The 26274-nt window shown below is 35.9% G+C and overlaps 1 protein-coding gene, 1 long non-coding RNA gene and 1 pseudogene across 2 annotated transcripts; 1 reads left to right on the top strand and 2 right to left on the bottom strand.

The window, feature by feature from the left end:
• Positions 1–2799: 2799 nt before the first annotated feature.
• Positions 2800–5173, top strand: LOC147287049 (uncharacterized). Its single transcript, XM_086242009.1, has 3 exons — positions 2800–3596; positions 3956–4128; positions 4681–5173. The coding sequence occupies exons 1-3, from the start codon at positions 2952–2954 to the stop codon at positions 4844–4846; spliced, it is 984 nt and encodes a 327-aa protein (XP_086098135.1). The 5' UTR covers positions 2800–2951; the 3' UTR covers positions 4847–5173.
• Positions 5174–14815: 9642 nt separating this feature from the next.
• Positions 14816–18717, bottom strand: LOC147287048 (putative disease resistance protein RGA3; annotated as a pseudogene).
• Positions 18718–22134: 3417 nt separating this feature from the next.
• On the bottom strand, positions 22135–22990 carry LOC147287047 (uncharacterized). Its single transcript, XR_015121824.1, has 3 exons — positions 22952–22990; positions 22422–22529; positions 22135–22179 (listed from the first exon to the last, which is right to left on the bottom strand). It is a non-coding gene; the product is annotated as an uncharacterized LOC147287047 (long non-coding RNA).
• Positions 22991–26274: the final 3284 nt, after the last annotated feature.

Below are 26274 nucleotides of genomic sequence, written 5' to 3'. Positions count from 1 at the left end.
AAACTCCGTTGCTTTTTTATAAGATTGATTCTTAGAAAGGGATTAAAATTTTAAATTATTAGGATCTCTAGATCGTTATCTTCAATAATTAGATCCATTTTGCTTATAATTAAGGGATCTACCTTAACTAAAAGACCATAAACATGTAAATGTGTATATATATATACATAATATTAGTCTTTCTTTCTATCTCTCTCTCTCTCTCTAGAGTTTTTTTTTTACCGTTTAATTTTATTATTGGCAAAGTTTAATACTTTTAGTATAAATCATTAAGTGAGATTCATTCCTCAGTTTTAACTCTCATAGTTTTGGGCCTTTATTCCTTAGTTAGACTTTAGATACTCTTGGGCTATATTATACTCTAAACATAGAACCTTGTACCTTAAAATGTTGAACCCTATAAAAAATGGTCAAATATCATAAAAAGACTTGCATGCCATTCTTTCGTTAAGAATATATGTCTTGCAGAGAGAATTTTCGTACATAATATATAGAGTTCGTTAATTATAAGGTATTCACCATTTTTTAAATTAACTAAAAGCACCCAAACAAAAATAATTACTCAAACCCCACCTTTTACTTACTTGCAGCCCCACCCCTATAAAGCCCAATAGAAAACACGTGATACAAAGATAAAAAGGGACACAAAAATACACAAGCCCACAAAAACTAACTTCCAAGTAATATATATTAACCCAAATTTCAACTTTAAAATTGAATCTAATTAACCGTGAAAGCGGAAAGTGATGAACACTACCTGCAAACTAACGACACATGCAAACAAATTCTTTTGAGTGCGCGCCCAAATCTAAAAATATTAAAAGGAGGACTCCATATTTCAGAAAATTATTAGATATGCAAACCCAAAAAAATGAAAAAAAAAAAAAAAAAAAAACACACACACACACACACACACACATACAGAATAAGAAAGCCTTTATGAAAATGTTACAGTAATGAATAATTTAAGAATTATTAGACTTTAAATTCAAACTAGTACATCAAATTTGAGAATTTTCATAAATAAAATTACAATTGAAACTGAAACTGCAATTGAAATTTCAACTTCAACTGAAACTGTGAATTGAAACTGAAACTGCAAACTGAAACTGAAACAGTGAACTGAAACTATGAATTGAACCTGAAACTGCAACTGAAAACTGAAACTATGAACTGAAACTGAAACTGAAACTAAAACTGCAAACTGAAACTGAAACTGTGAACTGAAACTATGAACTGAAACTGAAACTGAAACTGAAACTGCAAACTGAAACTGTGAACTGAAACTGAAATTGAAACTGAAACTGCAAACTACAACTACGAACTAAAATTGAAACTGCGAACTGAAAAATCGATTTCAATGCAATCAAATAAGCTAAAAAAATAGATAAATATGAATCTGCAATCGAAATCAAACAAACTATAAAATTGAAAACGAAAGTTGCTATGAAACAAAAAGGACGACCATAGTTTCTGACAATATTCTACTACTTTTTTTCTCTTCACCTACTCTCGATCTCTCTGTGTGTAAACTGAAGCTCAACTCAAAAGGTACACGGCAAGCTAATATTAATGCTTCAATCCATTAATTCAACATTCTTTATTATTAAATAGTGTATGGTTGAAGTCAAAGATAGCTAATAAATTTTCCACCCAGAGACAACAAAGCAAAATGACACATGAAAGGATTTGACATGAACAGTATGACCATATGCTATGTGACTAATGCTTACAAAGGTCTCCTTATTGTTAAATTTGAACAATAGGTATAGTAGTGGTTAAATAAAATGTTTGTCATGTATCATACGTTAATTAATTCTAATATATATATATAAATGTTCTCGTATTGGACAGTTTGGTTAGACTATTAATCTAAATAATTGATTAGGTAGACTATTAATTGAACGCGTGGTATCCAAATTTATAGTGTAGCTTGAGAATAACCATCACATAAAATAACAGTTGAATAATAACATAAGATCTTATAGTTGTGATTACTCAATAGTCACACCAATGCAATTACATTAAAGTTTATAAAGATATAAGATTTATAATGATTCAAAGCATAGGATTTATGCCCTAAAGACTAGAGGATACACTCTAAAGTTGAAATCCAAATATTAACAAACAATAAATAAAGTATGGTGTGATTATCACTCAGTCATGGTAGTGTGATTGTCATGTAGTTAGAATTTGGTTTACTAAAAAAAAAAAAATTGGATGAGCTTTCAATCGCCAAGACTAGTGTTCGAAGTTGAACTAGCAGAAGAACCTCCTTATCCTTGTAGTAACATGGTATCACACATCTAGGAGGAAAATTTGAGATATTATTATTTGGGATTAATCTTTCCCTCACACATGTGTGATGCCACATTACTATAACATGAATAGAGAAATTTTTCTCATTAAACGAGATTCTCGGCGCTAAATGTTTTCTTTTTCTTTGGCTTGGTACATGCCTAAACTAAAGAAAATTTGTATACTACTATATAAATAAACAATTCGTATAAGAGACCTGATCAGGATCAAAGAGAAAGTCCTAAAAAATTGTAGACGGAGAATGTAGCTATCTTAGTATTTAATCTTAATTAATCCATAATAAAATTAGTAAATTAAATATTAGTACTAAATTACTAATAAACTTGGTGAGAAAGACCCTGTGCAATTTTGGCCTGCAACTCAATATTTTGGGCCGATTTGTCTTTTAAGCCAACAATGGTGGTCCAACTCTTAAATCTAATTGACCCGTAATAAAATTGTGGTTAGAATATTATAATATATCTTAAAAAGACGACTTAGCAGCTGACTGCCCCAAAGAGTGAGGTTTTCCTAAACCTCTTCCTCTCTCTCCCCCTCTCTCCTTCTCTCCACCATCTCTGTACTTCTCTTCTTCTCTGCCTTATATATACCTGAACAACTTTTTTCAACCCTACCTTTCTTAAGCCATAAACATGCTTCTTAGAAGCTCCTCAACACCGATCTTGAACTCATGGCTACCCCACTCCAAAGACTCCTACTCCTCACCAGAGCCAGAGCCACTTCTCCATCTTCCTATAACCAGGTCAGTTTCCTTAAACTGTTCTATTCACTCACCCACCGGTGACCCAACCAAGAAAACAACCCAAGTCCTATTAGAATCAGACCCCCAAAACCCACCAAAGCCCAAAAAGAAGAACCCCATACCCCAAATCCACAGAAAACAACAATCTAAAACCAGAGGCATAGAAGGTGACCAACAAGGACAAGAGCTAGAACCCAGTTCTGTATTATCATCATCTTTAACCCAGAGACTGTTTTCAAGCTCTGGGTTGGGTGAGAAACTCATGGAGGATGAATGGTGTGTTGTGGGGAGGAAAGACAGTGCTTTGCAGACACTAGTGGCGGGTGGTGGGGTGGGAAGTAATGGGGGTAAGATCTGTGGTGGTGGTGGTGGGAGGAAAGGATCGGACGGTGGACATGGAGATGGGTCAGGTTTCTTCGAGAGTATTAATAATCATGGGAGTGGTGGCAGTACTGATGCTTATTACCAGAAGATGATTGAAGCAAACCCAGGCAATCCACTCTTACTTGGAAACTATGCAAAGTTTCTAAAAGAGGTAATTGCTCAACTAAAGAACAGCTAGCTTCCCACTTTCTTGGATTATGAGTTCATGTTTGGTTGCTGAGAAAACTGACATAGAATGGAAATTGTCATCTTAATTAATTGATTAAGAAGAAAAAAGATAGATTACTAAACAATTCAGGTTTTGATGACAATTGGGTATAAGTCTAACTCAGCTACTTTGGCATATGCTTTCTGTCTCTGAAACCACATGGTGGGTAAGGTTAACACTCAGAACAAGTAAATGATTAAATGCCTTTTTTAAAAAATAAAATAATTCTTCAGTATAATTTTCTGTGAACATTTGATCTTTGATCAATTGGGAGTTTTTCTGATTAGTTATAATGTGAATAGGTCCGAGGAGATTATGCTAAAGCAGAGGAGTACTGTGGAAGAGCAATTTTGGCTAATCCGAATGATGCCAATGTCTTATCACTATATGCTGATATAATATGGAAGACACAGAAGGATGCTCAACGAGCTGAGACTTATTTTGATCAAGCTGTTAAAACTTCCCCAGACGACAGGTGAGAAACAAGCTCCTGTATGATCAAATTTTCTTGTTCATGTTTAAAGATATATCTTTTCAATTTGAACACTTCACAGATCTTATTGCAAGTATCGAATTTGCCAATTTCTCTTTCTTTTATAGCTCATTGATCTCCTATTTGATCAAATAGTTATACTAACATACTGTCTTTGATTCTGTAAACAATCATGTGCCATGTTTTTCAATGACAAACAACTTAATTAGTGCTTTGGAGTATGCATGAACGAATTTAAGTTGGATGTTATTAATTTACTATAATCTTGCTTGAATGTGGACAAGTGTAGGATATTCTGAGGTTGTTTTATTTAAGAGTGGCTTAGAATATGCTCTATTTAGTCAAGTTTTTCTGTCATATGTCAAGATGATTTGATTAAATTTCTCACGTAGTATTCTATAGGAATATACTTTTGGGAAGTTAATTACTTGGAATTGGGATTTTAGTAGATCTTTTGTTCTGTAATTTCACAGTTTTGGATCTTATCATGGCTGATTATTGTTTAGATTAATGTATCAACTCCTCTTTTTGCAGTTATGTCCTGGCTTCATATGCTGAATTTCTTTGGGATGCTGAAGAAGAAGAAGAAGAAGATGAAGAAGATGAAGGGGTTCAGCATGAAACCGACCGCAGCCATACATCTTCCCCCAGTTTCTTCCCTGGAGCTCCTCACCGCTCTCCTTTAACTGCAGCCTCTTAGACAACTATGTCCCCTAATATTAATATAATAGCTAGCTGTGAGCCTGTGACTTGTAAGATAGTTAAAATAACATGTTGCGGTGGTCCTCTTCCTGAATCCTGACTGTTACTTTTCTTTTAATAAGCTTCATCCAAAATAAGAAAAATAGTAGGCAGGACTTTTTGGACTTTTCTTCTGTAGTATTGAATTATAAGCCAATAAGGGTTTATGCGATTAGAGAAAGGTAAAGGCCTATGTATGATCTTAAAAGGAGCAGTACTTTTTCCTCTGTGCTAATAATTTGCTCTCACGGCACTTTTTCCTCCCTAATTTATCTTTTCCTTCTCATTGTTGAGCTTGTAAGAGTATTATGATGAGTGCTAGAGATCGCAATGACTTGTATTTCTCATCTTATGTGGTATTCATATATTGAACATTAAAAAAAAAATCATGTTTAGTAAAGTTGAGACTCTTAGCATTATTGGACTATTATTACGGATCTCAAATTTATGTCTTAAGTTTAGATCTAAAATGACGTAACAATGTTTCAGAGATTTATATCTTAGTCTATTTTAAAACTTAGTTATTTATGATCAAAAAACATCGACAAATATATTGTCACGTCATTTAGGGTTAAATTTAAAACACAAATTCAAGATTCCTAGCATTATTTAAACAAGATATAGCCTAAAGTCGTTGGTCTATTCCAATATGTCAATGTCATTATCATATTTTTATTAGAACTCGACGAAGTGCTCAAGAATGCTAGTAATCAATCAAAAGAGATTTTTTTTAGCAAAAAAGTGTTTCTAATGCTTGAGTTGATATACTTGGATTTTCATCACTCAATGAAAACCTGACTAGCAATGCTCCCTTTACCTTCAAATAAGTAGCAATGAAATGGATGGAAAAAGAAAGATGTGGAGAAAGATTAAGATCTAAAAAAATATCAAAGAGTTACGTATTGGGAGCAGGTAGATTTCCAAAATAAGATCTATTTCCTTTCTGGGTGTTCAGATATATTCTTTCCTTGTGGTTTGTAATGTTTTATATATCACCCTGTTCAATGGGTCGCTTGATATGATATATACATCTTTGTCTTTAGTCTGTTAGTGATAAGCCGATGTCATTCTCCAAATTGATTGATTGATTTATTTTTCCATTGTTTATATTTATTTATTTACTTCGTTTCGATCTTATTATATCTTTAGTTATTATTAGGCATGGACCTGCCCTCAAGTCAGAAGAATAAGGTCATTATTCAGCCATACTTGGTAGTTGAATGGTCAGAATGCTTCAAAAGCTTGGACCTTTTTTAATCTTTCATTCTACACTACTTGGCTTTTATTCACAAATTGGTTGAGTGTTCATCTTTTAACACTGGGGCCACTAGTAGTAGGCCGGCCATTTTTTTCTTGTCTTCACATGAAAAATATCTTTTTTTTTGGCCAGGAACACATGAAAAATATCAAATAAGTTGGTAAAGCTAAAAAGAGAAGAAAAATCTTGCTGAGATGATAATTGCAACTGGAGTAATGGCACATAGATCATATTATTACATTATCAATTATTTACATTTCATTATTTCTATATATATATATATATGAATTAAATGTTACAGAAAACAATTATCATATGTGAATAAAATTGTAAACAACTAATTTGTTAACTTTAAGTGGAGAAAATGTGAGAAGATACAATAAAACTAAGATAAATCAATGATTCGATCCCTTTTAATATTTTTTTAAAAAAATACACTATAAAATATGACCTTTAACTCAGTGGTACGCTGCAGTTCACATTTGTTTTGATTTGATTATCAAGAGATGCTTCTTCATGATGGCTTTTGTTGATGAGTATAGTACATGAAGAAAATTTTGCCCTTTTGTGGCCCAATGGATAAGATAAGCTCAAAATTCTTTAGATTATCGCAATTAAGATCATTTCTACCCGACAATTTGCTTGCTAGCTGGCTCCTGATAAGTTCTAGAACTTGGAGGTTTCTAACTTTATGAGAAGCTCAAAATATACAAACCATTAGTGCTATAACTAGTGAAGCCAGGCAGTTCACTATAACTAGCTCAAAATATCCAAATTACTATAGATGAGATATAGTAATTGTAAACTTTATTAAATTGCATACAGGCTTACAGCCTGAATCCAAATTTCTGTCATAGAGAGTGAAAAATTGAATCTATAATGGATATGAACCAAATGCAAAGCTACACATACTTAAAGGAGCAGCAAGAAAGTTGTCAATTGCTATAGGAATAGGATAAATAACTGAGAAATCTTCTTCAGAATTAGTACTTAATACTTAATAGCTGCTGCTGATGACAACTAAAAGTTTTTGGATTTGTTGGGAAAGTTGGACTGTAATTTATGCATTGGAGACTTCCTGAAAAAAAGGCTGCATTGGACTGCATGGCGCAGCTTTTAGTCTGTCCACTTGTCACACAACTTGCAGTTACACCATGTGAAATGTGTGCTAAGATTTAGAAAATGGGCATTTGACTAGTGACGTATTAGCAAAGGTGGATATGGTTGTGGATATATATGCACCTTTCTTGGCAATTGGATTGGTGGTTGGTTCAGCTTTGTGCTAGCTGATTTTGGATCTTTTGAGCCATCAAGCTTGCAGATGTGGATAAATCCCTAATGGTTTTGTAGCTCAGAATCTGTGGAGGATCATGCTTACAAGAAACAGTGAGCTTCCATAGGACCATAACTACTAGTCAAAGGTGCATAGCATGCAATGAAGAGTCATGTTTTGTAGATTCAGAAGGTGAATCAGAGCACAAAGTGCTGTTAGTCTCTGCCTAAAACCATTGCAAAAACAAGTTGTCATGGCACTTCAATGACAATTTGATAACCTCTTAGAATGTAGAGTTTTCTAACTTTATTTCTCAAAATATCTAAGTACACTGTTACATGGGTTGAGAAAAATTTTAATGCATGTATGAGATAATAATAATCAATTGAATCTGATGATTATTGCCTGACGTACATATTATATTGCTTTGTCATTTTCATATATCAGACATTTTTATAATATTTTTGTTTAGAATTGTTTTCGAGTTATATTATTAGACTCAGAGACTTTGGACTAGTTGAGAATCGGCCTTTTGTCCGCAGTGTAACAAAAATGTTCTATGACTCCATGATCGAAGTTATGAACCCCAGAAATCCAAGAGAAACGATGAAATCCTGGAGGGTGCTAATAATTAGAGTTTATGTACAGATGGAGTTAAACACAAGACAGAGAGTTCAAATGGTCATACTAGCTACTGTACAGAGGTCAACATATGACAAGAAAATCTTGAAATTAGTTGATGATGATCGAATTCAAATGAGACTTTGGGGTCACTTGATCCAGTACTCTTCTCTCTAATTCCATGCCATGAAAATCTTGGGCCGCTGAGATAAGAAAATCATATGATGTCAAACCCATGTAGTAATTAATCTAGAATTAATTGACAACAAACTAGCAAGCAAGTGCAATTTCAAGCCATTAAACTGTTTAATATATATTACATATATAAATGTATAGGCATTACTAGAGATGGTGATACTGATGATATATAATTAAGTTACCTATAAAGTTTAGGTAGGATCTTCATCATCAATCGGTCAAATTGATGGTGCATCATTGCATCAATCACTTCACTTGTTGATAAATGAAAATCTTCCTGCACTGCATGTATATCGAATGCGTTTCTCAAATCTCAAGAACAGCTAGATAGAGTTAAAAGAGTTGGCCTCTATACATGTTACTTGATTGGATTGCAGCAAATAGAAGATGCAATTAATTAATTGATGACTAAACAATGATACGTAGCTAGTCTTAATTATATACAGAGAGGTATTGAGCTAGCAAAAATCTCATCAGCTTGACAACTCCATCTCCTCCAAAGAAAGGAAATTCAGCTAATTTACAAATAAAATATGCAGTGAGAAAACAAAAAACAATATAAGAGCTTAATTATTTAATTAAGGCTTTTTTACACTTTACCCACCTGAATTTTGACCTCAATCTCACTTTACCACCTGAAAAAAAAATTGTATCAATTTACCACCTGAATTAAATATTTGTTGCAATAATAGGACCTCAAGCCCATTCCGTCTAAACTTCCGTTAAAAATGTCCACGTGCAGCACACGTGACTCCCTTTGAAAAGGTTTTTTCGTTATTTTATGTCTAAATGGAATAAGAAAAGGGTTTAGATGGTTTTTTTAATCAGAGTTTCAAATTCTAGGGAAAATCAGCTGGTCTTTATGGTTGAAAGATGTTGCAGAAAATCTCGATCGACTCTTTTTGTGATTGGGGTAAAAAAATCAATCATTTTTTGTTCAATTAGGTACGATTTAGTGTCGATTTGAAGATGAAAGATAGAATTAGAGATTCTGGGGACCCTCCAAAATACGGTGAGTTCCCTTTTTCTGTGGTCCCCTTGATTTTTTGCAGTGTGGGTTGTGTGGTATGTGGTTACTTTGTGATTTGATAACCTTTTTTGTGGTGTGGCCCCTGATTCGAAAACACTTGTGACTTTTTTATATTAGAGTAGCTTATGGCATATAGGTGTTTTCTGTGGCAGGAGATGGAATTGTTTAATGTGTTATAAGTATGTGGGTATCAGTAGTTTAGGTTCTTTATTGCATGAGTTTTGTACTCTTATGAGCATTTTTTTTTTATTTGGACTTTTGTTGAAGTGTATTGAATATTGCTTTAGGTGTTGTTGGCTTTATTGAATGTAGTATTATTTTTTGGTTGGTGGCTGGATTGATAATAGTTTTTTATTGCAAGTGAATTGAATACTTAAGAGATTATTGAAGTACTAAGAATTTGATTTGTAGTAGGAATTACTAGGAATGGATGAGTAAGGTCCGGGCTTTATTGACTGGGACTTATTCAATTTGCCATGAAAATTCTAGCTAATTATAGTACTTTAGTTAATTTTCTGTAGAAGTTATTTAGTGCTTAACTCCATAATAAAGAGATTATGGAAAACTAGGAATTTGTGGTTTTGTGGCTATTAATTAATCATGTACTACACATATCTATTTCATGGTTTTGTGGTCAATTTGAGTTCAATGGTTGTGGTGTTATATATGTAACCTATGTGTTAACTTTATTTTATGTGCTATGTTTATTCAATAGTTAACTCTATTAAATAGTTTTTTAATAGTTAACTTTATTTAACATGTTCTGTCTGTCTTAGGTGATCTTAATAACTTTACCTTAGAAATTTATCATGAAGGTAAGTTTATAAATTTAAGTGATGGGGGTAAGTTGTATTATGGTGGAGAGGTAGTTTTGGGTTGATTGGTTGAGCCCTGATTGCATGTCATTATTGGATTTGGATGATACAACCAGGTTTCTTGGGTATAAAAGCTTTGTGGGTTATTGGTACAGACTCTTAGGTAGTGAAGATGATCAGGGGTGGGTACATGTGGTCAATGATGTTGTTTTGTTTAAGATGGTTACAGTTGACTTGCCATCAAACCATGTGGCTGTATGTTATTTTGATCATGGGAATGCAGGTTTTATAGAGAATCAACCTACCCCACAAATAAACTAACTAAACCCATTTATAATCCAACCCACTCTACAGATAAACCGGCTCACCTCACAGTTAAACCAATCCACACAAGTGCCTTCTCAACACATATCAGACTCTTTCTAAACCTTACTTGATGTTGAAGTTGAGGCTGTTGTAGAGGTGAATGGAGAAGAAAATGAACCAGTGCAATATGATGTTCAAGTTGGTGATGGAGATGAAGAAGATTCAGATTTGAGAGACTCTGACTATGAACAAAGTGCAGGTGAAGAAGATAGAGTAGTTGAATCACTAGATGACTTTTTGTTTGAAGAGAATGTTCTAACAAATGTTGTTCCATTAGATCTTGGGTTTGGGGATGTTGAATCAGAATATGAAGATTCAGATGAATTGAGAAGTTTGGATGGGTCATCTGCTGATGAGGCTTCCCAAGTGTCCAAGAAACCTAGAAGGAAGATTTTGAAATACACTCAGTGGAGGAGGGAAATTGATTTAAAGGATCCTAAGTTTAAGGTGGGGTTGATGTTTGCATCTACTGATGAGTTTAGAGAGGGAGTTAGAGAGTATGCGATTAAGAATGGAAAGAACATTAAGTTCATCTTGAATGAAGGCTATAAAGTGTTGGCAAGATGTGAGACACCCTGTGAGCCAAAAGATAAAAATAGTAAAGAGAATAACAACAAGGAGAAATAGACCAATAAGAAAGGGAAAAATAAGAATAAGTTTACAACTGCGTGTCCATGGAGGATCTATGCATCTAAGATAGATGAGACATGTACGATTGTGGTTAAGACCTATGTGAGTGATAATGAATTCTGTAGCAGATTGGAAAGTAACCACAACTGCACTGCTAAATGGTTGGCAAGCAAATATGCTGAAGACTTATTGAACAATCCAGATTGGGATGTGATAGCCTTCCAAAACACTGTGAGGAAGCAATATTCAATCAATGTCACAAGGACCAAGTGTTATATAGCAAAGAGAAAGGCCTCGTTGAAACTTGAGGGTTGCTATAAGGAGTAATATGCAAAGTTGTGGGACTATGCAGAGGAACTTATGAGAAAAAATCCTGAGAGTACTGTATTGGTAAAGACTAACTTGGAGGGAGGTAGACCTAGATTTGAGAGGTTTTATTGTTGCTTTGGAGCATTGAAAAAGGGCTTTAGAGAAGGATGTAGACCAGTTGTAAGGTTGGATGTGTGCCATATTAAAGAACCCCACCCAGGACAACTTCTAGCTGCTATTGGCATAGATGCCAACAATGGCATGTATCCAATAGCTTATGCCATTGTTGAGATTGAGAACATGAGTACATGGACTTGGTTTTTGAGGCAGTTCATAGTTGATGTTGGTATTGATCGAGAACAGTCACCATTATGTTTTCATAACAGATAAGCAGAAAGAGCTGTTACATGCTTTGCAAGATCTTGTCCCAAATGCAGAACATAGACATTGTGTTAGACATTTGTACAATAATTTCAAGGGGTCTCATCCTGGACTTGGTTTGAAGAATAGAGTGTGGGTAGCTGCCAGAGCAACAACAATCCCTTGGTTCAATACTGAGATGAGAAGGATGCAAGAAGAAGATGGAAGAGTTGCTGGCTAGTTTGATGACAAACTTGCAGCTCATTGGAGCATGAGTCATTTTAGAGAAACAACCAAGTGTAACATCTTGCTGAATAACCTCTGTGAGGCATTCAACAAGGCAATATTGAAAACCAGAGATAAACCCATCTTGACCATGTTGGAGAGGGTTAGGACATATATCATGGTTAGAATGGCAAGAATGAGAGAACTAGCAAACAAATGGGTACATATTGGGCCTAGAATTCAAAAAATCATTGAGAAAAACAAAGTGGATAGTGGCTCATGTGTTTTATACCTTGCTGGTGATAAGATCTACCAAGTGTTTCATATTGGTGGATTTTCGTTTACTGTTGATTTGGCAACCAACACATGCACCTGTAAAAGATGAGACCTAACTGGGATTCCATGTTGCCATGCAATTTCTGTAATCTGGAAAAGACAAGGGGATCCAATTCAGTATGTGAATGAATGCTACAAGAAAGAGGCATACATGAGAGCATATCAACCTTATATTAGGCCCATGGCTAGTCATAAGTTTTGGCCCAGATCTGATAACACACAAATCATGCCCCCTGCTTATCACAAACAGACTGGGAGGCCCAAAAAGACTAGGATTAGAGAGCATAATGAGCCACCACCACCATCACAAGCTCAGTCAAGACTACCTAGGCATTATGTGAAGATAAAATGCAAAAAATGTGGCCAAGAAGAAGGCCACAATATTAGGTCATGTGGTAAGAATAAGGGACAAGGAAGCTCAACTAATAAACAGGTTAGAACTTGTCAACTTTAATGTTTGTGTTGTTAAAATTACTGCTAAATTATTAATTTTTGTGGTTAATGCAGCCTGAAGCAGAATCCAATTCACAGGCCACTGAGCAAACTTCATATTCAACACTAGTGGTACTCTAGTTTAACTTTTATGGCATTGTGCATGAATTAAGCAGTCTTGTTGGTTGTCATTTTGTATGATTTTTCTAACACTGAATTGATGTACTAGGTGCAAACAACACAAAATGAGTCCATTAAGGTTACTAGAGTAAGTCAAGTAGCTGAAACTCAGCCAACAAATGTGCAAAGGAGAAAAGGCTTAGTAAGTATTGTCTTTAGGGATTTGGGTGGTGTGATCTTAGGCTTTATATGTGATAAAATTCATCTTGTGGATGTGTTTGTAGGTTCAAAGAGGAGGCAAAGTGACAAGAAAAATAGGTAGACCCAATCCATCATATTCACAGCCTTTGCCCCAACATGACATAAGTGGATCCCAATCTCAGCCTCAATACCCTCTAACTGGTTCACAACCTCTGCCCTAGACCAGTGGAAGTGGTTCCTTAACAAAGAACAAGAGAGTAATGTCCCCTGCAAAGAAGCAATTGCAGAAAACCACGCACGCAACACTGAAAAAGTCAATCCCTTGGATGCCTTGACATGAATAAATGTGGGAAGAAATGCTTGTTAAGGATTTTGAACTCATTGTGACAGAGTGTTTGGTTCATTAGTCTATTCTTTTTTTGAGATGTATATGTTTTGAAACTCTGCTAATGTTTATATACTCATTTTGAGATGTGTATGTTCTAAAACTTGTAGGTCCACATGATTATTTTGGAAGTTTGCTAATATCATTTTGTATTTTGGGATGAATTTTAGATGGAAAAATGTTGGTGAAATATGGAAGTGCAAATTTTGCCTCTATTTGATGGTCATTTATTTACATAAATTATAGTGAAATTATAGTGAAATTATGCATCAATTAAGTTCCAATTATGCATCCAATTGTGTATCAATAAAACTCCAATTATGTCAAAATTACTACAACTTTCATATTATGCTAATTTATTATAGAGGTAAACATTAAACAAGCTCATTTATTAATTAATTATGTTGGTGTAAAACAACAAGTTGGTCTTCATACAGCACCTCGCAGAGTTAGAATTCTACTCTGCTCTTACTTTGTTGATGAATGTCTTTCATTTGGTAAAACATCACAAATTGAATATTAATGCCTCTTATTGAAGTTTCTCTAACTTTATTTAGTTACATTCTTTGCATCCAGTTTTAAACGAGCTTTCTCTTTTGTTTCTAGACCAAAGATTTAATTTCAAAAATCAAATTGTTTTTAAACAAAAGATATATTTTTTTTATATTTCTTTTCTCCACTTAGTAGTATCTACCATTACTCCACTCAAACTGTATTTTATTTGATAATTTGAGTAATCCTAATATTGGGCAGCGGGGGACGATGCTGATAATTTAAGTAATCCTAATATTGGGCAGTGGTGGACGACGCTATTAGCCGCGGTGGGGAACACTATGAGCAGCGAAGGACGACGCTATGAGCAATGGTGGAAGACAGTATGAGCAATGGTGGAAGACAGTATGAGCAGCGATGCAACACAGCGTCGTCGTCCATCGCAGATACTTCGTGAGTCAACGACTAATGGCCCAAACTGTAGTTATGAGTAAAATGGTGAGTTTTGGAGGGAAAGAACCCCAAAAATGGCAGGATTCTAATAGGTTAGGGAAGGGGTGAAGCGCCAAATCTGGTACAGTGATGGTTTAGACATAAAATGACGAAAAAACCCCTTAAAAGGGAGTCATGTGCGCAGCACATGGACATTTTTAACGGAAGTTTAAACAGAATGAGCTTGAGGTCCTACATTGCAACAAATATTTAATTTAGGTGGTAAATTGACACAATTTTTTTTTTTTTTTTTCAGGTGGTAAAGTGAGATTGAGGTTAAAATTCAGGTGGATAAAGTGTAAAAAAACCTTTAATTAATTACCAGAAAGAAGAGGAGGATGAGATTGAATACATTGGAACACTGATGGGACGAGTTCAGCTAAACTCAATCTGCATTCTCCTCGGATGACATTGAATCCGTGGAATCATTCTCCTCGGCTTCATCGTCTTGCTGGATCCAAACTCCGTCTTTTTGAACAGTCTTGAAATGGATTCTGATGTTTGGGATGTGAGAAATCATGGGCCACTCCTTTCCTCTGCCTTTCTGGCATCCTGCTGCTAGAATGTCACAATGATTGATGGTCAAATTCTGCAGTGGTGTCTTCCGTAGAAACTCTGGAAGTGTTTGTAGTTCATAGCAACCAGACAGTTGTAAGGAAGAAAGGCATGACATTATTGTAATTTGAGAATCCTCCTCCTGCCCACCTGCCATTACTTTCCACTCTTCCCAACACGGCATGAAGAAGAATTCAAGTCTTTTCAAATTTGGGAATAAAACAAGTGACGACGATGATGCCCTGCTTTCTAATTCTATTCTTGACAACCCAAATCCCACCTTTCTCACATTATACATAAACTCAATTCTCAGCCATTCAAGGGACACCAATTTCCCCAAAAGAGTCACAACTTCACAATCACGGTCGCAGATCCTAAGCCTTGTCAAATTGTTTAAAGACATCATCCAATTGGGAGACAGTGTGGTGCCTTTGTATTCCCCGATATGTAAACATTCCAAATTTGGATTTGGTTGTAAGGCATTCAGTATTTTTTCATGGATGTCGGGCAGCTCTTCTCTTCTAGAAAACCATAGTTGCAAAGAGAGAAGGTGTTTCTTATTCACCAATTGTGCTTTCTCAGCATCACTCGCATCTTTCACATTCCTCAAAATTAAGGAAAGACGCCCCTGAAGCTGATCCATGTTTCTCAGATCACTGAAGTTGAATGCTCCCTTGTTCTCATCACCATCAATATAAAGCTCATCTAGCGTTCGCAGACTTGTTAACCTCTCAATCCCTTTTGGCAACTTTAGAGAGTCACTAAACATAACATGAAGATGCTTTAAGTTAATAAGGTTTTCCATGGCCTCAGGTAAAGTTTTAAGTCCACGGCACACCATAAGTCGCAGGGTTTGGAGATTAAATAAATTACACACACTGTCGGGTAATTTCTCCAAAACTGGGTTATTAGATAAATCAAGATACCTTAAGTGTACCAACCCACCAACCTTCTCAGGAAGTACTTGGATGCTGTTCTCACTCAAATTGAGTGTCCTAAGGCATTTCAATTGTCAAACTAACTATGCGCCAAATGTAGTAATTTTTGAATTAAAAGTTGCGAGAGTCCGCATGCTTTTGCAATTCTGAAAAGAAACAGCAAGCGGACCCTTGGGTGCAAACATTGAGGAAAAATGATGAACTTTATCACCCGGCAACTCCATTCTCCCATTACCACCCTTAACCTCCATAACAAAACATTCATCTTTGGTCAGAAACTGTAGAAAGTCATGCACAATATCATGCATTTTGCAACTTTTAATTATTCCATGAAATGCATCTTTCTTAAAATCTTGAAAGAAAGACCGCATTAACAAATCATCGAAATACATTTGACCCACTATTTCCTGCTCTTTGTTTCCATTTGAATTTAGATAATTTTGTGACATCCACAACTAAATTAAATCGTCTTTATCAATCATATAATCTTTTGAAAAAGTAACACAATATAAGAGACAACGTTTGATAAGCGGGGACAAATCATTATAACTTAATAATAACGGTCTGAAAACTTGTTTTTGAACCACGTCTAATTCCCATATCTTGCTGTTCAAAACATCTTGCCATTCTTTCATCGTTTTCTTATAGCACAGGAGACTACCTAAAGTCTTTGTAGTAAGTGGCAAACCCTTGCACTTTTTCACAATTTCCTTGCCAATAGCTTCAAACAATTTAGACTCACCTCCTTCCCTGTCAACCAATGCAATGTGATAGAACAATGACCAACAATTTTGTTCATTTAACTCTTTCAAATGGATCATATGAGTAACTGCTCCCATCATCCTAGCTACCTCCGCTTTTCTTGTTGTCACCACTATCCTACTACCTATAGCACCACTTTGCAAAGGCAGCTTTAATTTAGAGGGCTGCTATTTGCACACCCTTAAATTTCTTTTTGCACACCCTTTCAAAAAAAAAAAAAAAAAAACTCAAGGGAAAAGACCATTTGGCCCTCCCCTCACCCACACACCCACACACCCCCATCCCCATCTCCCCCCCTCCCCCGTACACACCCCATCTTCCCATCTTCCCATCTTCCCATCTCCATCTTTTTTTTTTCTTCTTCATTGTCGAAGCCCACCCCCCACCCTCCACCTTCCACCCTCCACCCTCCTCTCTCTCTCTCTCTCTCTCTCTCTCTCTCTCTCTCTCACCCAAGCAGACAACCAAAAAAAATTGCAGCGGGTTCAGCGGACCAGTGCCGAACCCGGTGGTTTTGTTCGACAGGTACCCACCGAATAGAATAGGATTGTTCGGTGGGTACCTACCGAACGAAACCACCGGGTTCGGCACTGGTCCACCGAACCCGCTCCAATTTTTTTTTTTTTTTTGGTTTTCTTCTCCGGCGAGCTGGGTAGGTTAGGTGGTCGGCGTGGTCTTGGCGGCTCTGCATGCATGTGTGCAAGTTGGGGGGGAGGAGCGAGGGAGGGGGTGGGTTGTGTATGGAAGTTTGTGGTCTGTGGGGGTGGGCTGTGGGGGTGTGGCAGGGGGAGGGGAGGGCGATGGCAGAGGGAAGAAGAGAAATGGAAGGCGAAAAAGGAAAGGAGAAGGGGAGAGAGAGAAGAGAACGGAAGGGTTGAGCCGCCGGCAACCCCGCCGGCGACCTTGCCGGCGATGGGGGTGGCTGAGGGAGGTGTCGGGGTGTGGTGTGTGTTGTCTGGGTTTTGGGAGGGGTGTGTATAAGTTGGGATATTTTGGTAATTGGGAGGGGTGTGTATATGAGAAATGTTAATTGTGGGAGAAGTGTGGGGGTGTGAAGTGAGAAAAAGTGAGGAAAGGGTGTGCAAAAAGAAATTTAAGGGTGTGCAAAAAGAAATTTAAGGGTGTGCAAATAGCAGCACTTTTAATTTATCCCACTCATTGTTGTCTTCGGCCCACACATCATCCAAGACAAGGAGGAACTTGATGTATTCATTTATACATTGTAATAAGGGTTCCAACTCATTTGAATTTAGAATACTATCATTTTTATTGAGACATTCAATAATGGCTTTGGCAACCCTAATTTCATTAAAAGGGTCTGAGACACAAACCCATACTCTATTTTGGAAATGAGCCTTCACTTTTTCATCATTATAGGCCAATTGGGCAAGAGTTGTCTTGCTAATTCCTCCCATCCGTACAATAGGGATGACAAGGGGGGCTGTACTTCCTTGACTACTCTCACTCAACAATTTGCTTACTAATATTTCCTTTTCATCTACTCGACCAAATGTCCTATCAACAAAAGAAGTGCTTTTTGGTCGTTCAAGTTGTTCACTACCTCTTTTTGTGTATTGAAAGTTATAATTTTGTCTTTCGTTAGCAATCAAACTTAACCTTTCATTTACATCTTTTATCTTCAAAGCAATGTCATGACGGATAATTACTTGATTAATTTGGCCAAAACAAAACCAAGGCGCAGGAATGCAGAAACATACCTTCTTCTTAGTAACTCGAGGATTTGCATCACCTTTTTCTTGCTTTTCAATTTGCTGTTTCAGAATTTCAGTCTTCCACTCATCTAGCACGTCCTCCATCTCATAGGATACATCTTTCAGATTATTCAACCAATTTCTCACGCTGGCCTCCGTAACTTGCCTCTCTTCTGCATCCTCGAGCGCAGCTCCAATTGCTTTGAAATTGTAGATGAGCTTTACAACTTCTTTCTTAGCATCCCCGACTAGTTTCACCTTTTGTTGACCGGTGATTGATGCAACTGTTCTAGGATTAGGGAAACAAGTGCATCAGCCATTGTTGGAGTTAAAATTTGTAGATAAAGCAATGAAGAAAAGGAGAAATATGGAATGGGAAAGACAATAAAGTAGTGATGGCTTTCCGGGATATATATATATAGGGCAGTACTTGGGTCACCTTTGGGGTAGCCCAACCCTACCCGCCAAAATTACAAATTCGGTAATGCCGATACATGATCGAAATCGTTCACTTTTTAGATCACTTATTAAAGATTATCTCTGTAAAAAATCAAATCAATCAAAAATCTTTTAATTCTATAACTATTGTCAATTAAATAGAAAAAATTAATAATTTGATCAAAAAATCACTCTTTAATTGAAAACCATCGATTTTTTTTACTTAATTGACAACAATTTTATAATCAAACGATTTCCGATTGATTTGATTTTTTGCAGAAATAATTTTTAAGAAGTTATTTAAAAAGTGAACGGTTTCGATCATTTGATCGCGCCGACATTACCAAATTTGTAATTTTGGGTGATGGAGTGACCTTGGGGTACCCCAAGGATGACCCAAGTATTATATATATATATATATATACACAGTAATGATCACTCGCTTACCATAAAGCGGGGAATTTCCCGCTCACCTAACCACTCAACAACGAATTTCAATGATCGGAACCGTCCATATTTTAGGGCATCATTCAAAGATCATCCTTGCAAAAAATTAGCCAAATCGAAAACTGTTTAGCTAGTGTATTACTGTCAACGATATGAGTATTGAACAACTTAGCACACATACACTACAAGAAAAATGTCGATAGATATCAGTCGTGGACTGATATCTATTTGGGTAGCCGTCTGATATAGGGCGTCGTGATATCTAATGTATGGTATTTTAGATATCAGTTTTAAACTGATATGTAAACATTGTTTATTATATCATTTTTCTTTTTCAACCTGATATCCTAAATACAAAATGGATATCCAATTTGATATTATTTCTGATATCTATAAAATCCAAGTACCAACAGAATTGGTCAATAGATATCGTATTGGATACTAATACTGACATATAACTCGATATCAATATCAGGTTTGAGGTAAAATATGATATAAAATTATAGTATCAATATCAGGTCTATAGTAGAATCTGATATATATAATCTTGATATCAATATCAGGTATGGAATAGGTTCTGATATCTAAATATTGTTTTTATATCAGATCTGAGAAAGAACCTGATATCAAAGCGTTATAAAATATCAATTATTAGTCCAAAACTGATATCAAAACATCCTTTAGACCAGTTGTTATGTACATTATATATCAGTTTTTTTTCACCTAAAAAGGATATCAATACATAAATTTGAGCCAGTAAATTGAAATGGCCAGAAATTTATGCAGACACAAAATCTTTCATTCTCATTCCATATATATATTTCAATAATTACCAATAACAATATTCAAAGCTGCCCCAAAAGGTTTACAGTACAAATATCTAATAAGATAACCAAAACATGCTTGTGAAGACCTTTACAAAACCAAAACACAAGTTGTAATATACCAAATTAAAGCTACACATCACCTACAAAGTATATATGACTCGAATAATAAGGGGCTTGTCACTTGAAAGGCTTCACTTTTCCTTGAGGCGTTGTCCATGTCGATAAGCAAATGCAATAGGAACCAGCAAGCCCAAACCTGATCAACAAGAAATACATTAAGAACATTTTGCAACATAAATGAAACAAAATAACTAGAGATTTTCAATATTCAAATTCTTGAAGCTGTTCAAGCACCAAATTAAAAGAGGCATGAGACCAAACCTCTCTGCTCTAGCCTTTCTCTTCTGCTGATCCTCTAACTTTTTAGATGCTTCTGATCCATGAGATGTGGAAACAGTACCAAATCTGCAATAATTAAGATCCATGATTATCTCATTTTCAGAATCAACTGCACCACAAAAATCTATGAGCTGAAATAAAAAGAAAAGAAAAGCAAACTTTACAGGAGGATTGTAGTACTGGCTACTGCCTATGCTTGTTATAATTTTCTGTTGACACTTGACATGTTACAGTAGTCAGTGAGATACAAAGTCTTTCAAGACTAAACCTCTCACTATCTAGAGAGTAAATGAATTAATCTTTATACATGTAAAGTCACAAGACTCACAACATAATCTCAATGATCTTTTAATATTTTATTTCAAGTTGAAAAGACAAGCTACACTCAAATAATAAATGGTAAAATAGGATATTTGTCCAAAATTACAATCTAAAAAGATGGGGAGACTGTACAAGGTCATAAATGAAAAGTACCAGATGCTGGGAGTATCAAATAGAGCATGGCCCTTTGAAAGAAGGTAGGAAGAAGAATTTACAAAAGAAGATGAATTTCATTTTTCATGATTGTCTCCAGACGGGTCTATCTTGATTATAAGGGGCTGGTGGAGCTGCCCAGGTGTTTCATCGACAACAGGTAACTCGGGTGGAGTCATGATGCTATCAATATCCTCATTTTCAGCCAAAGCTTTATCCAAAGCAGCCTTGGCAACTCTTGTAACACAAATCATTAGAATCACTGCAAACAAGCAAAAGAAAATGGTAACTGAATACTTCAAAACTTTGATAAAGTTAACAGAAACTTTTGTTATTATAACATATTTACTCTCTCTATTATGATAAGTATAAAACTAAAAGTGCAATGTTTAACCAAGTTTTGGCTATTAACATTTTCATTCTCATTATTGACAGTTTCACTTTGTACATAATTTTTCTTTCAGGGAAACATAAAAGATTACCCCTGAATTTTGTCTCCTTAACTTCAAAATCAATCAATATCCTTTTATATTTTAGGTCTGTTTAAATAACCTCCTCTGTTATCTTGGATAGTCAAAACTGATGGCGAGTATATGTGCAAATCACGTGATAACAGCGACTCATTCCAAGAAACTGAAAACTGATGCATGCAAAATGATGCTAAAATGAAAACTGAAAACTGAAAACTGATGCATACAAAAATCTATGAGCTGAAATAAAAAGAAAAGAACAGCAACTTTAAACATAGGGAAATAGGACATGCTGCACATGCACATACAAAAAAGTGCATTCTCATACCTTGTACAAAGCAGCAAGTTCATCCACCAACCTGAAACCAAGCGATGAATTAATTAATATAAAAGATAAAGGATTCCATGTTTAATGAAAGCCTGATTTTATACTAAAACTACATTTAAACCATAACTCACTACACCCACCTACCCACCTACAAAGGCACACACAGAAGAATATCATTCTTAAGTAAGAAGATGCTCTCACCAGTAAAACAGCCATCATCATCAGCATGCATCCACAGAAAGAAGAGATAGAAAATGCTCCTGAAATGAGTTAATAAAAAGGCAACTAACATCAACATTTAAACTATTCTAACAACAATAAATTGCATGACTCAATTTACTCAAATGTATCATACTTTGTATTCTGCATATTATAAGTTACTTTCCATCTTGCTAATCTCTGCAAACAACATTTTCAGAACTTTTAATTAATTTAAGACAGTAATATATAATGCTATGCTCATTTAGACATATTTTTTTTATTAATAAATGTAACAGATGCACATATCTTTTAAGTACCAAATCTGCCATAAAGAGCAATGGTAGTTTACAGCAGAATTATCAAATCAAAGCAAACAAAAAAGAGATAAAAAAGATAAAGAAAGGCAAGATAAGAGTATTAAAGATAAAATGGAAACTGACAGCAGACTTGGCATTGCATTTCTTTTGGGTACAGAACTCCAAAACCCTTGCAAGATTGCGTGAAAGATCAAATATGACACTGCATTTCTTTTGCTGGAACTCTAATACCTGCAAAGAATGTTTACTAAATTACATACAAAATCTAGTGTGGAAAATACCAAGCATACCACTCAAAGTATTACTGACTTATACCACATACCACATCAAACTCAAGTATCCAAATAAAATTCAAAAAGAAAAAAAAAATATATATATATATATATATGCTACCAGTCATGAGTATAATGACTTTTATTGCATCACATGATCTATATTAGTCTTGACTGCACAACACATTTCTCACCTAACAATGAATGGTGGTAGAAGAATTGGGGTGTGTTTTCATAATTTATGCAGGTGTATTTGTCAACACAAAATCTAAAGCTAAGATCAATCAACATGATCAATTGATCTCATTGGCCAATAACATTAGCTACAATAATCGAAATGCATCTGTTAGTCACAACAAGTGCAGTATATTAGTTACTCACAACATGTGCTATGTCTCTTCGAGTCGTCTTCTGAGCTCTAGGACCAGATTGGCAAGCTTCTCCAGTTCTTCCATACTCAGACCTAGACAAAGAAATAATTTGGTACAAAATAAGAAAAAAAAAACGAGTCATGTAATCAACCATCCCCCAGAATTATAATCAGTAATTATTTATGTAGTCAAGCAGATGAACCTTAACAACTAAGAGAGGGAGGTAGCTCAATGAGAGAGGGAGCAAGATCTGAGACACAAAATTAGCAAATTAACATCAAAATAAGACTAAAAATTGAAGACCCAAACAGAGAATTAGAAATAGAAACCCTAAATCCCTAATAGATCCTGTGGCATCTCAACTTCGCCGGGAACGACGACAGCTTCAAAACCCTAACAGAACGACGACAGCTTCAAAACCCACAAGGCCTGGCATTTCAACTTCGCCGGGATCGATGGATTGCCGCAGGAGTGGCCATCGGCCCTGTGGCTTCGATTCGCCATGATCAACGGTTGTTTGGGACGGAGAGAGACACGAGGAGGGAGAGTAGAAGAAGACGATCGAGCCTTTTGGTGGTACTCTCGTCGTCGTTGGCCTTCGGACGACAACAACGACGAATTTTCTGAGGAAGACGATCGGCGCAAGAGAGAGAGAGAGGCGAGAGAATAGAGAGAAAGAGAGATATGCGGGTGAGAGGAGAGAGAATATAAAAAAAGATTTGGGTTGTTTAAATTAACCCTAGATGCGGAAATACAAAAATGAGGTCAATTGATCTTAAGATATCAGTTGACATGTTACAGTGATATGATAAAAATATATAAGAAAAAGTAAAAATTTTTTATATCAGGTGTTTGGGTGGATGGGAAAAAAAATTAAAAAATGTAAACTTAACATATCAGTTAACAATTTATACTGATGTCTTTATAAGTTCTTAAAAAAATGACAATATTATATATCAGTTGAAAAAAACCATGTGATATCTAATAAAGTTTAGATATCAGTTAAAAAATTATCTGATATTATAATTTTTATAATATCAGTCACATTCAAATCTGATATAAAATGGGTGATATCTATTGACATTTTTCTTGTAGTGATATATCCACACGCATATCCAAATGCCCATTTTATCAATCTTAGCACACATTTCTGCAAGACAAAATTCTCATATTCAAATTCTCCGTATCGTAGTGAGCGGGTGGTTAGATGAGCGGAGAATTCCCTACTTTATGGTGAGCGGACGATCATTTCTGTATATATATATATAATGAGAAGACTGAAGAATGTTTGCAAGACAATTCAAGCACCAATGAGAATGCGGGATGAGCCATTACCAAGCATGGAACTTACTCTTTTATTTTTTCTTTTTCCTACTTAATAATTTATTCCTTACTTTTTCATAACATGCATCCCCAACCAGTTTTATGATTATGATCGAGGCTGCCGATTGCTTCTAAGGCAATTAAGGTACCACTACACACGCATGACACTTGTACAAGAATGGAATGTATTCCTTACCTGTTCTTTCTATCTTTTCTTTGTTTTTTGTTTTTTCATTTTATTCATTCCTTTTCCCTTTTCCCCACTTTATTCCATTTTTGTTTTTTCATATGGTTTGGTGTCGAAGCATCCTTGTGCAGCCACTTATTCAAGATATTATTTATTTGAAGTCCTTTGGGGTTAGCCTAAGTGGTGATAGAGAGTGGGTTGATGGTTAGAATTAAGATAAGTGAATGGCTTGATTTCCTTCAATGGATATAACAAAAAAAATATTTTCAATGTATTCCCTTTTTGTTAATTAAATCCACAAGTATTGTTTTTCCTTATAATTAGCTAGCTATTGCATAAGAGGGCTAGGTAATTTAATAATGAAAAAACTGAAAAGTATTGCTTGTAAGCAAAAGGCATAATTTTCATCAATAGCGTTTTCTTGAAATTGGTATAAGGCCCCGTTTGGGATTGTTGTGGAGGACCCAAAATGATGTAGGACAAATGCATGAGAAGGAATTGAAGGAATTGGAGGACCGGTCCACCAGTCCAAAGACCGGTCCTTAGATCCTCTGCCAGTACACCTAGTTGTTCCTCTGCCAGTACACCTAGTTGTTCAGAAAACAACTTTTTGACTTGTCTACTCAGTGATGGCTGCCTTACTTATTTTCATTAGTCATGCTGATTGTCTTCCCCTGTTTTTAAGGATTGCTCCTTGTGTTGAGATGTGCCTTACTGTTGGACCGTTGGTACGTGATAAGTTCTCTCTTCCATTTTGTAATTAGTGTTTCAGCTAGCTCCACCATGATGGTGGTTGATTGAGTGTTAGTCACTTAGTTCTCTTTTGATTGTAACCTCCCTATAAAAGGGATAGCTTGTGTGTAATTTGAAGTCAATGAATATTGAAGACAACTGGTTCCAAATTCTGAGAGTATTCTCTCTTCCTCTTTGTGCGTCAAAGAGAACCGTCCCTAGCACGAGAGCTAGTCTTCTCAGCGATCCTGCTGCGTCAAAAGTGGTATCAGAGCAAGGACTACCCTTGCATCGATGGCCGCCGGCGACAATCCCGATTTGGCTAACCTCGCGGAGTTACCCGAGGAGACCCGAGTTGTGATCACCCAATTGTTCGAGACGTTGGAGCAGAGAATCGAGCGACGACTTGAACGATTAACGACCACCATGGAGCGCCTCCTGCCACCACCACCACGTGAGCGCGATCGTGGTCCAAGGGTAGTGAATGCCCCTCATCAAGAAGATAATGGTGATTCTACCGACGAAGAGATTGAAGATGCACTCTTTAACGAAGTGCCACCCCGAGAGAACAACCATGGTGATTTTCGAATGAAGATGGACCTTCCATCTTTCAATGGCAAACTGGGAGTTGAAGAATTCCTTGATTGGTTAGTTGAGGTTGAAAGTTTCTTTGAATACATGGAAATTCCAGAAGAGAAGAAAGTTAAGTTTGTCTCATACAAACTTAAAGGAGGAGCATCAGCCTGGTGGGAACAACTGCAAATGATGCGAACTCGACAACAAAAAGCTCGAATACGGTCTTGGCACCGGATGAAACAACTACTGAGAGGCCGATTTCTTCCCATTGACTATGATCAAATCTTATTCCAGCAATATCAGAGTTGTCAGCAAGGTAATCGATCTGTACAAGATTATGATTTTGAGTTCAACCGTTTGTCGGTTCGTAACGCCTTGACAGAAACAGAAGGTCAGTTGGTTTCCCGATTCATTGGAGGGTTGAGGCGAGATGTACAAGACTTAGTCTCTTTGCACCCTGTTTCTACTTTGAATATGGCAGTTCAGTTAGCAAAGAGGGCTGAGTTACAGTTGAG

This window comes from Dryas octopetala, chromosome 4, assembly GCF_963921425.1.
Source record: "Dryas octopetala chromosome 4, drDryOcto1.1, whole genome shotgun sequence".
Classification (NCBI taxonomy): Eukaryota; Viridiplantae; Streptophyta; class Magnoliopsida; order Rosales; family Rosaceae; genus Dryas; species Dryas octopetala.
The sequence above is the reverse complement of the archived record's forward strand: the minus strand, read 5'-3'. Positions and strand labels throughout refer to the sequence as shown.